The sequence below is a fragment of the Capricornis sumatraensis genome, chromosome 6 (assembly GCF_032405125.1).
Source record: "Capricornis sumatraensis isolate serow.1 chromosome 6, serow.2, whole genome shotgun sequence".
Classification (NCBI taxonomy): Eukaryota; Metazoa; Chordata; class Mammalia; order Artiodactyla; family Bovidae; genus Capricornis; species Capricornis sumatraensis.
In genome coordinates this window covers 114293934-114306703 of record NC_091074.1, presented here as the reverse complement: position 1 = coordinate 114306703, position 12770 = coordinate 114293934, and the positions used below count along the sequence as shown (strand labels likewise).

Genomic DNA, 12770 nt, shown 5'->3' with positions numbered 1-12770 from the left:
ATCTGAGATGTGAACGCAGGCAGTCTTGACTCCAAGGCCACATTTCTAATCAATATGAGAACTTTTTTCTGAGTGTCCATGAGACCTTGTATGGGCAAAGTGTTCCGCAGGTGTTTGATAAATAGGAGTTGAGCCTGAGTTGGAGGGGACCAGAATACAATCTCAGCTCTGAATGTCTTTAGATCTAATGACCTTCAATTCTACCCTCTGTTTTCTAGGATGAGGAATGAAGGCCTCGACCCGAGACTCTTCCCTGCCAAGGAGGAAGCTTGCCTCCCATCTCTCCCTCCAACAGCTTTACTCAGCTGCCCCAGGGAAAGATCAAGGCACTGTTTTGGCTTGGTTTCCAAAAACACCACTTCCCAGAGGTGTCTGCCTGGCCTGGGTTTCTGCAGCTGGGCCCCAGACAGAGGGGAACGGGGCTCACCAGATCTTAAAATAAACCCACCACGGGAATTCCACAGTATAAACTCACTTTCTCTTATCAAACAAACAGAAAATAAGTTCAGGCAGGTGCTGGGCAGTTGGACATGACCTTGAGAATCCAGCTTGAGGAAGGGATAGGAGGGTGAGGAGGTTATACACAGAAGCTGCCTCTGATCCCCTTAGCAATTTTTGATGGTCTCCTTGCCAGCACCCTGGGGAAGACTTTTATCCATTTGGAAGAAGCAGAAGAGCCTGGAGTCCTTTGGAGAACACCATCAAAGAATGGCTAGTTGCACAAATCACTCTCAAGCTCAGATACTTGCATGTAACTCCTTAGATACAAAACAGGCTATGGGTTGCTTTTGCCTGGAAAATAAGATTCCAAATGCCCCCAGTGGTCTAAGAAGGACTGGATGGGCTGGTACATTTTCCTTTGTTACCAAGGACTTTGTACTTCATCCCAAAAGCTTTGGAAAAGCCACTAAATAGGTTAAAAGCAGGGGAAGGGCATGCTGGCTAAAGAAGTAAGGGTTATATGGTTAGATTGATGGGTGAATGATCTGGAGTCAAATGACTTCATGACCACTGTGCCTCAGTTTTCCCACCTGTAAAGTGGAGATAATGATGATTACGAGAGTGCTGGTGTCAGAATGCTGCCGAAGGTCATGGCAGGTGTAGCATCAAGAGGCAGGAGCAATGCTCAGTGAGTGCTCGCTGCCGCACATTTTGGGATAGTGCAGGCACCTCTGTGTGTGTGTGTGTGTGCTTGCGTGTGTGCACATGTGTGTGTACACGTACACTAATGTGGGTGAGTGTTAGGAATAGAAGCAGGAAAAAAACCAGAATGTAAAATAATCACTCTCTTTGATTTTGCAACATCGCCATTTAGGAATTCGATGGAGTGATACTCATGAACAAACATGAGGGAAAACATATGTACAAGGACATCTTTTGAAATATCATTTACATAGAAAAAACGTTAGAAATAACACATCTGTCTATTAATAGGGGGAGGACTCTGTACATCAAGGCACACGCACAGAACAGAATTCTAATCAGTCACTTCCCAAACAGGAAGTAACTCTAAAACTCAGGCCCCTTGTGTATAAGTTGGGGACATTTAAATCAACCCCACAACCTAGAGTGATGGTGTGATTTCCATGAGCTGGAACACATACAGCATTTATTTGATGCATGAGAGAGAAAAACAGCAATTTGCTTTCCTCTCTATATTCTGATTTGTTTGGTTTTCTTCGTCCAAAGGAGTTACTTTCCTTTTATAACTTAAAAATTAGCCATTTCCATGTCTGCCAATTTAAAAGTTTGGAAAATGGGTAGGTGACAGAAGCTGGGAGGAGGACAGAACTGTACCTGAACTTTAAAACTGAAGTCAAAAAACATCCCTCCCAGAGCTAGATCACTTAGAGACTGAACCGCTGCCGGGACCTTGGGTGAGGTACCAAAGGGTTTCTGTCAATCATAAAGCCTCTGCCCCAACTAGCTGACATTTCGAGTTGGCCCCTCTTAGCTTCCTGCCTCCACAGGCTGCCCCTCCTGACACCTGTGGCCCCTTCGTCCTGGTCTGTAGGAACAGCCAACCCATCCTATTCTTCCGTCCCCATGCTGCCTCCAACCAGAAAGGACATGGGGGACTTCAGAATTCTGGGAAGCTACACCAGTCCCCACGCTGTTGATGTTGTGCTGTGAGTTTGCAAACTAAACGTTGTTCTCAAGAACAGTTTCCACCTGCAGCTGGAAGGCCACAGGGCAGGGAGGTTCAAGGCCGCCACTTCCTGTGGGACCTCAGACAAAATGCCGACCCCTGACACCCTTCTTTCCACCCACTGTGAAACAGGGACTCATGAGCCTACCTGCCTTCTACAGCCAAGGGAAGCGTGGAACTAGCTCACCCATTTCTAACACGTGAATAACTGATGGTTTTGTTGTTTTAAAAACAGTGATAATAACAGTAACAGCAATAGATGATTATAGCCACCGCAGAACACTTGGTATGTGCCAAACATGCTACAAAGAAATAAACATCAACCTAAATATTACCTAGAGATTAAAAAAAAATCTAGTATATATGTATGCATAGATGGATATGAATATCTATAGTGGATTTCTGTAATTCTTATCATCACGAACATCATATACATATATATACACACATACACACAAACATACACACACTTGTGATGAGACATGATATATGTGCCAGGTCTTATACTGTACATTAGGTTCTGGAGTGTTTTCACAATTAACAGTCAACAGATAATCCTGCTAATCATCACTTACTGAGCACTAGTTTTGGTACCAAGGACAGTTCTAACCCCTTCACCTGTATGACTCTCACACAAGGTGAGGGTGATTGTCCTCCATGAACCGATAAAGTAACAGGCTTAGACAGAAGGAACTTGCCTGAGGTCAGAGTCAAAGGCTGGCACACAGAGCATTCAAGGTGGTTCTCACACTCTAGACTTTACGCTCCGAACCACTGTGTTCCTATCAACCGTCTGCTACACCATCTTCAGTGATCACAGGATGTTCTGTCATATGAGTGCCTTGTGATTCATTTCAGCAACCCATTCTCTTTTTGGATTTGTAAGAAGCTTCTAATTTTTCACACGTGTAAGCATTTCTCTTCTATGCCTGTTACACACTTCAATTAGTAAATGTCCTAATTAATATGTGGAGGAAAAAAAGGTTGCTAAAAACATTTTTAGGACTAAATCTTTAAACACATTAACAGATTTATTTCCTTAAGACATACTTCTTAGAGGTGGGGCTGCTGTGTCAAAGCTTAAGTGCATATTAAAAGGGACACACAGAACAGCAGTGACAAGACGCTTGCTCCCATAGCTGGGGAAGGCCTGGTTTCTGCACTATTGAGGAAGCTGGGCTTGGAGGTCCTCTTAGTGGGTTCCTTATGGCATGCTGTCTTCAGGAAGTAAGAGTCTGACCTGCCGTCTTTCTATCTGCCTGAGGATTAGCCAACAACTCAACGTGACCGCACTCACCCGGTGCTTGACTAGGCTTGCCCCAGCACTTGCCCTGGTGTCTGCTTCATCTGAGCAGTTGGGACACTCTCGAACTCCCCCAGTGTCAGAAAGGGAGCCAGATAATTGTTGCTTAAATGCAGGCTCTGCCATGAAAGGAATGCCTTGTTTTTGCTGTGTGGCCCTGGGAAAGTGACAAGTTCCCTAAGCCATGCTTTCTCCATTTGTAAAGTGGGTACAGTAGTAATAGCACTTATCCCATTGGGCTATTTAGACGATTCAATGAGACAAGCCCATTGGGCGTTGCCCACAGTGTCTGGTATGTCACAGACACTCAGTAGTTTCTGCAGACTCGCCACCAGCCATGTTCAATTCATTACAGTCTTAGGACTAACAATTAATTCAGGTCCTCAGCTTCACTCTCCTTGCTCAACAAGTGGCTGGTGGCTACCATGCAGGGGGACACAAACACAGAATACACCCACTTCTGCAAAAAGCCAGAGCACTCGAAAGGAAGGAACTCTAAGCAGCAGACCCAGCAAGCTCTCTACCCTCTTGTCTTGACTGCAAAGCCCCCGTGTGTCCCTCTCCCCAGCCCTGAGAACCCAATCCTGGTCTGCATTTTGAATTTTATCCAGCTGCTTTTGTCACCTCATCTATCAGAGATCCTAAGAAAAACAAACATTTCAAAGCTCGTGGTCTCCTTGAATATGCTTTTGCGGGTGTAAGTTTGTTATCGTAGCTCAGTGAATTAGTTCTGCTGTTAATGGGTCACTGAGCTGAGGGGTTCCTTTAGAAAAGCAACATTAAATCAATCACCGTTTAGATCTGTACAAAGGGGAACAACAACAACAAAAAGATTTAGTTTATGGGGGTCCGGTAGCGAGTGGCAGCTCCTGGCCCCTAAGAGGCCGGCAAACTTCCAAACTCATGTTATTGTTTATTTTCCATGTGCACTGAGCTGGCCAAGGAAAGGTGCTATAGAAATGGAACTTAAGCAGGGCTCTGGGAGGGGACGGGACACCGGATATGGATGCCGGCTTGGCTGGGAATGGGAGCATGGTAGGAATCTGCTTTTGAGGAAATCCCTAGCACTCGGGTCTTTTTTAGAGACCCCAAGCTAGGGGCTGTTTATGGCACCAAGTGTGGGTGCTGACCATTCAAGAGACCTTGGGTGTGAACTGTATGAACCTTAAACTGGAGATGCCCCCGGAGATCGTTCAGTCCAAACGGGAAACTGCGAAGACCCACTGGCAGTCGTGGAACCCACTGGATCTCGGGAGGGACAGCCTCTCTTTGAATGCAATCAGAGGCAAACCCCATCAGAAATGGGAACTGCTAGAAGTGGGCTCCCCTGCTTTGAGCAGAAATGGAGGCTCAGAGTCACACAGCCACTCAGAGTGCCCCCACCTCCCTGACAATGATCTCTCTGGCACAGACTCGAAAACCACCCAGATTGCTCAATATCCCACTCAGCCATCAGCTAGGTCTCACTGGAAGAGTGGCACAAAAGGAAAAGAGAAAAACCAGCGACCTGTGAAACGGGGGTAGTTCCAGTCCCAGAGGCTCATTGAGAGAGTTAAACAAGATGGCATATGTTAAAGTCCTTTATGAACAATAACTTTTTATTTTATTTTAGTTTTGAAATCTTTGGGCTGTGCTGCATGGTATGTGGGATCTTAGTTTCCTGACCAGGAATCGAACCCACGTCTCCTGCATTGGCAGCATGGAGTCTTAACCACTAGACCACCAGGGAAGTCCCATGAACAGTAAACGTTTATATAAGTAGAAATATTTCCATACAAATCTTTATATACCTGTTGTTAGAGAATTTATTCATATTCTTCCCTACTTGCCTTTCTTTATCCTTCCTCCGTTTCTTCTTAGCAGCCATTTTTAAAAACATAAGGCCTGTGCTTGCTAGGTACGGAGAGTACAGTGATGTCTTAGAGACAATCTCTGCCTTTATAGAGCTCACTTGCTTTGGTGGTGGAAAGAAACACCTAAATTGACTATTATGATAGAGCTGGATGCTCAGCTAACACACACCAGCATCTGGTGCTTTCCTTAGTCTCTTGGCCTACGGGTGAGGCTGTGACCATCCTAAGAAAGGGGTATCTCATGCGTTCTTTTTCTTTTTTTAAAGATTTTTCTAATGTGGACCATTTGTAAAGTCTTTACTGAATTTGTTACTATATTGCTTTTGTTTTATGTTTTTTGGTTTTCCTGGCCACGAGGAATATGGTATCTTACCTCCCCAATCAGGGACTGAACCTGCATGCCCTGCATTGGAAGCTGAAATCTTAACCACTGGACTACCAGGACAGTCCCAGGATAGCTAATTTTCCCAAGATGTTATAAGGACTAGAGCTGGTCTTGATATACACTAAAAGGAAGTGCAGGGGATCTTGGAATGCACAGAATGAGTTATTAACACTGTTACTGATGGTACTAAATATGCAACGAGGGAAAAAACAACTCCATCTCATGTAATAATTTCATTATTTTCAAAACCAAAAGAATTCTATTCTACTGTAATAAAACAGTAAAAGAGCATGTGAAAATTTTGTGTGTGTGTGTTTTTTTAAAGTTTCAACAATCACCAGCTTAGAAAACTATAGCTGCAAAAGTAGGAGAAACCTCAGAGATCAATTCCAGAGTTTCCATTTTCTTGAGAAAAGTGGGATCCAGAGATGGGAAGTGATGGACCCCAAGGCAGCAGGTGACCTAGCAGCAGAACCCGGCCTTCTACTCAGGCTTCGTGACTGTTAGTCCTGGTCAGCTTCCCCAAGCATCTTTCTGAGGAGCTTTTAGATACAACATCTTCCTTGCATCCCTGAGGTACTCATGGAAGGCACAGGTACTCGATTACTTGGGATGAGGACTTGTTGGGATGAAGAGATCTTAGGAAAGACAGGCAGCCTGCTTGAGCCAGGCCGGGAGGCCATGTCTGACACTCTGGCACTCTGGTGCAGTGTGTGGGCCTGCAGAGTGTGGGCCTTACCTGCATAGCTCATGAAGTTGTTGTATGGAGTGTTGAAGAAGCTATTGAAGCCGCATGTATCGTTCCCTGGCCCCGGATCACCGCAGAACTTGTGTTTCGGAGCTGGATTGGTGTCACTGCAGAGGTCTCCGGTCTCATAGGAGGGCTCTGTCTCCATGCAGGGGTCACTGCAAGACTGGATTTCCGAGATGCCTCGGAAGATGTGGTAGAGGCCCAGGCTGTGCCCAATCTCATGGATCATGGTGTGGGTGTGCCCAGGGATGCCGTAGAAGGATGGATTCAAGACGATGCCACCTGCCAGGGGAAGTCAGAGCGTTAGGTGAACAGGGCACCCTGCTTCCTGCTGCAGGAGTCCCCAGATCCCTCAAGGGGGAATGGGGCACAGCCCAAAGTAACCACAATCTCCTCCACCCTACGACTCCATGGCTGAGAGCCATTCTGACTTGCGGCATGAATCACTGATGGAGTAGGAAGAAGTCTCAAAGTCATTTTATGCAATCTCTTCATTTTTCAGTTGAAAACACCGATGCCTAAAGGAGTGAGGCAACTTATTCAAGGGGATGTCAAACTACTTAGAAGTAGTGGCATGATTACAATTCAAGGACTTCGACTTCTGGACGGGCAAAGATTTCAGCTGCAACCTCTTAGGAAGTAAGGCATGCCCCAGTCTATGAATATCTACACAAATTGATCTACACAAATTGCTTAAATGAAACTCTCATGCCCTGACACCTTGGTTCCAGCTCTCATGTTGCCTTCACTAACGCTGTGAAGTTGAGCAAGTTGATTGCCGTCTCTGAATCCCGTTTCCGAAGCTCTGTACCCTATGAGAGTGAATGTTCATAAAGGCCAGCACTGTGGCGTACTCACATTATAACATTGATAATAGTCAGTGTTTCCTGAGCATTTATTACATATTTTCAGGCCTTGTGTTCAGTGTTTCATATGTATAAGCACACTTAATCATCTCACAACACCCTGAGAGGGGCACTGACTCACAGAGAGGTGAAACAATGGGCCCATGATCGAATTAGTAAGCGGGGAGTTCAGACCTGAACCCAAGATCTTTGGATTCCAAAGCCAGGAATCTTAATCAGTTCTGCTGCTAATGCCCACCACAGGCACAGAATATGGCATCTCATTAAGTAAATGTTGACTATCTGCTGAATGCCAACCCAATGAAAGAGGTTTTGTGAGGCCTAAGTAATTGCGTGTAAGTAGCCAGCATAGCACCTTACACACCGCAAGCGCCTTGTTTACTGTCTAACCACTTGTTACCCCAAGTGCACCCCAAGAACAAGCAGCATCAGCTTCACCTGGAGGTGATCAGAAATGCAGACTCTTAGGCCCCACCCCAGACCTAAAGAATCAAAATAATAATAAGTCTTTTACCAACAGCCCCAGGCGACTTGCCTGTATGTTCTAGTTTGAGAAGCGATAAACCACCCTACACATCTTAAAAGAATGACCATTTCTTCCCTTGGGCAGATAGATGGATCAGATCTCAGGGAAACCAATGGATAGCATGGTTCTGTGTTTGTATTTAGCTACTGGAGAAATACATACAGGTTGGCAGATAGATATTTCAGCTGGAAAATCCGAGTGTGTTTAAGGGAAGGTTAAGCTTCAAGTCCGAGCACAGAGGAATGAATAAAGAAGATGTGTTACATATTTACAATGAATACTCGTCCTCCATTAAAAAGAAGAAGTAATGCCATTTGCGGTCCATTTGGATGGACCTAGAGATTGTCACATTGAGTGAAGGAAGTCAGGTAGAGAAGGAGAAATATTGTATGACAGCCTTTATATGTGAAATCTAAAAAGAGATGATACAGAATGAACTTACGAAACAGAAAGAGACTCGGGGACTTAAGAGAATGTACATATGGTTGCCGGGGGAAAGGAACAGTTAGGGAGTTTGGGATGGTCATGTACGTACTCCTATATTCAAAGTGGATAACCAACATGGACCTACTGAACAGCACAGGCAAGTCTGCTCAATGTTATGTGACGGTCTAGAAGGGAGGGGAGAATGGATAGAAGGATATGCATGGTAGAGGCTCTTCATAGTTCACCTGAAACCATCACAACATTGTTAATCAGCTATACCCCCCATACAAAATAAAAAGCTTAAAAAAAAAGAAAACGCTTCACCTCTGAGCAATCTGCAAGCAGTGGCTGTAAGTGCAGAGCAGCTCACTACAGAACGGTGAGGAGGGAGGCCCTTGCTATTCTCTGCTGGCAAGCCAGGAGCAGGCGTAGGGGGGAGTTTTATCTCAGACTGAACTGCTGGGAGGGCAAGCTTGCTCAGTCATGGGGCTCATGGAGTCGATTAATTCTGAGCTGCTCAGAGCCTTCCAGCACAAAGATAAAGATGTATGAGGGGGTGGGTGTGCTTGCACGTGTATATGTGAGAAGCGGCAGGCAGAGGCAGGGAGGAAGAGAAATTGAGACAGGAAATCTCCCTCAATTATTTTCTGTCAATCATAATATGAAACATAATCCCCTTCCCACCCAAGGCTTTTTCCAGGGATCATGGTGTAACAGCAGGAAAAGAGGGTGTGTATATATGATTCTAATAAATTGGGTTTGATTGGGCCTACTGCAGAGGAACTGCTCAGGATCAGCATGTCTCAGGACGGAGAGGTGGCAGCCTGGGAGGCCGGCGGGAGTTAGCCTGACATGGGTTGCAATCTTCATTCTGTTTTGCAATGGCTGTGTGATCTTGAGAAAGTAACTCTGCACCTCTAGCGTGTTCTGATATAAGCAGCAGCAGCAGCAGCAGAGCACCAAAGATTCTCAGTCTCTCTGTGAAGCTGTAATATTGAGGTCAATGGAGAACGAAGGGAGGCGGGGTGCTGGCAGGACCCCATAGGTGTTTCCAGGGGATAATGATAGGATTGCAGGCTCGATGTCCAGGCTGGGTCTCCCAGGCCCCCCTCTTCACAGAGCGACAGCACAGAGCTTGAGTCCTGTTTCACTGCCTCTCTTAAAAGGTGAAATAGCTTGAGGCTGACATCATCCTGAAATACTATAACATGCTGTGGATTTATAGCCTTCTGTATGCCTGGTCCTGAGCCAGTCTCTGAAATTCAAGGAATTATCAGGAGTATTTCTCTCTCACTATAGAAACTTGCTGCTCAACCATTCTAAGACTCTAATCATGACCCTTTCGGTTGATTTTTCAAAAGGAGAGAATTTCAGTCCTGAGAAGGATCTTCAGAGGCCCTCTAGTCTAACTTACTCCCTTAAAATCTGAAGACATTGAGAACTGGAGAAGGAAAGAGACTTGCCTAAGGCCATCCTGTGAAGTGAAGTCATAGCTGAGAACAAGCCTATATGTTGGCTTTGGGCCGGCAGGATTCCCATACATCATGTAGGCATGTGATATGAGCTAATCAGCTTCAGCTTGCCTCAGCTGCACTCTATTTCACCCAGCCCCTGTCTGTCTAGGTCTGTCTGTCTACCCATCCATCACCTATCTCATGGTTTCTCAACAACAGCACTGCTGGTATTCGAGGCCAGGTAACTCTTTAACGTGGGTACCACAGGAGATCCAGCGGTGTGGCCGGCCTCTACCCACTTGATGCCAGTAGCATTGCCGCATTTGTGAAATCCAGAAGTTTCACTTGACCTTGTCAAATGTCTCCCAGAATATAAAAATCCTCCAGCTGAGAACTGCCAGCTGTTTATTGTCTCTGTCTCTAAATAACCACACATATGTGTGTATGCACACACACACACAGACATACAAACTGGTTTCACTCTCTTAAAGACAACTAGCAGAAGATAGTGCTCTGGAGTGAACTAAGTCCAGAAGCTGACTCAACACAACTTTATTGTTTGAAGTTGCAAAGTCCCTCAGCTCTAAGATATTGTGGATTTAGAGCAGCTACTGGACCCTGGCTGTATCACTGGAAAATCAGACAGGCCTGAGGAAAGATCCAGCACTGTCACTCTGCTGAGCCCTAACATTCTCAGAAAAAGGTATGCATTGAGTCATTACTATTCACTGGTGTAAATAATAGGAGCATTCTAACACAGGCAAAAGAGCTAAACAAATTGCAGTGCCCTCACTCAATGGCATATGGTCGGTATTTAGTCATTAAGTTGTGTCTGACTCTTTTGCAACCCCATGGACTATATAGCCCGCCAGGCTCCTCTGTCCATGGGATTTCTCAGGCAAGAATACTGGAGTGGGTTGCCATTTCCTTCTTCAGGGGATCTTCCTGACCCAGGGATCGAGCCTACATCTCCTGAGCCACCAGGGGAGCCCCCAGTGGCATTTTACATGGCCATTAAAATATCCTGGTCTTTAGAGAACTGGACATAACTCAGAGACAGGCTATTCTCTTGTAATGTTAAGTGAAAAAAAAAAAAACTGGATGAGAAATTACTTTGAAGACTGTTGCAACATGGCAAAAAGTAGATGGCATAATATTAAGCAAAAAAAAAAAGAACAAATTTGCATCTATGCTATGATTTCAGATACGCACAAGTTAAAAAATGCATACCTACATACAGATGAGTACTGGTAGAGAACATGGAAAAATTGAAATTAAATGACAACAGTGTTTGCTTACAGGGCCTGGTTCAGAAACCATTGTCATTTCTGACTTTTGGTGATTGGTTTGTATAAACACATGTCTTGTTTATAGATATGCATAATTTGAATGTTAGAATTCCTGGTGGTGTCGGTGGATGGAACATGGAGGAACAGGGAGTTCTTGCAAACTCTCTGTTTCCTCCTTTCAAGCCAACCCATCACTGGCTGGCCCAGCACAAAGTTGTTACTAGGCTGAGAAGATATTTGCATGAACGAAGAGGCAGGGGGTATAAGGAGAAAGCAACCAGTGAACAGAGTTGGAAACCTAAATTCCAATTGTGGTTCTGGCCCTGATTTGGGTGTGACCTTAGATAGGCCCCATTCACTCTCCAGATCTTCGTTCCTCCACTGGTAGAACAGAATTAATAGTATTGTGTTATTGTTCAGAGCCTCACTTGATGGCTGACAGATAAGGAATGCTAAAGCGTTTTGCAATATTAAAAGACATCAATAACTAAGTTGTTCATCGTCATTACCACCACGATCACCATCAGAATCGTGACTACTTCACTACTCAATGTATGCCTGTCCCAATCCAACTTCTTCCTGAAGAAGTTTCCAGTTCTCACCTAAGTGCATCAGGGCCTCCTTGTCCCACGGCCAAGTTGCTACTCCTGCCAATTCCTCCTCTGAGGAGTTTGCAAAGAAGATATTGAGGTGCGTCGATCCATCCAGCCTAAGAATGTTCTTCATCTCATTAACATCCACGTATGCTCTGCAAGAGAAAAAGAACCTTGGCTGTCATTGACATCCGAAAAAAAGGGTACTATTCAAATACCAGGTACTCCCAGATTAACTGAGTCACACCATGCGCCAGGCACCTGGCTAAGCACTTTATAAACATGACCTCATTGACTTTCCCCAAAATATTATACAGTAAGTGAGGTGATCACATTGCACAGACAAAAAAAAAATGTCCTTGTGAGTTTGAGAAACTTGAAGGTTTCTCAGCTTATCAACAATAGCAGCGTTCAGTTTAGAACCTCAGTCAATCTCAAGGCAACAAGTGTGGCCCTAGGGGCTCTGCTATATTGACTGATGACATAATACGGACATAGATCGAGAAGAGACCATGGAAGAGATCACACATATTCTAATCCTGGCTTCTTCTCTACTTCATTCACTATGGACCTCGGACCATTTATTAGGCAAATGCAAGCTACACTAGGAGGCCTGCTTTGCATCTCTATCCCCATCTTGCAAGGGGGTTTGGTCCAAAGTGATTAAACAGGTTACCCAGAGTTGCAGAACTGGGTTTCAAGGTCAAGTCTGTCTGGCTTAGAAATATATGTTCTTTTCACTGGGGCACTATCTGCCTCCCATACATGACTCTGCATTCTGTAAGCCTTTATTACTTTGTCCATAAAATAGGCCACGGTGTATATCACATTGGAGGCAGCCATCACTGCAAAAACCTAGAATATATACTGATGCATTTGGAAAGTGAATTAACTCTGCACACTCTCATCATCAGGTTGTTCACACACCGAACAAACATGTCAGACAGAGAAAAAATGGTCTTTGGAAAGAGACTGGCATATCCCAGGTGCTTAATAAATAAGAACATTTCCCTTGTGGAGTACGACTCTCCCTTCACAACAGGAATTATAAAGCTTTGGGCCAGTCACAGATTCAGCGGATCTCAGAGAGAGGCATCGTATCCCCCTGTCATGCTTCTTTCAGGTGGAGCTAGTGGAAAAGAATCCGCCTGCAATGCAGGAGATGCAGGTTCGAT

General features: G+C 44.9%; 1 protein-coding gene across 1 annotated transcript in view; it reads right to left on the bottom strand.

The window, feature by feature from the left end:
• Positions 1 to 12770, bottom strand: part of PAPPA (pappalysin 1) — a 254703-nt gene that overhangs the window by 187095 nt on the left and 54838 nt on the right. Inside the window, exons 3-4 of the mRNA XM_068974426.1 lie at positions 11605 to 11750; positions 6430 to 6723 (exon numbers count right to left, since the gene is read on the bottom strand). Of these exons, the coding sequence (XP_068830527.1) occupies positions 6430 to 6723; positions 11605 to 11750 (440 nt within the window). The remainder of the gene's footprint in view (positions 1 to 6429; positions 6724 to 11604; positions 11751 to 12770) is intronic.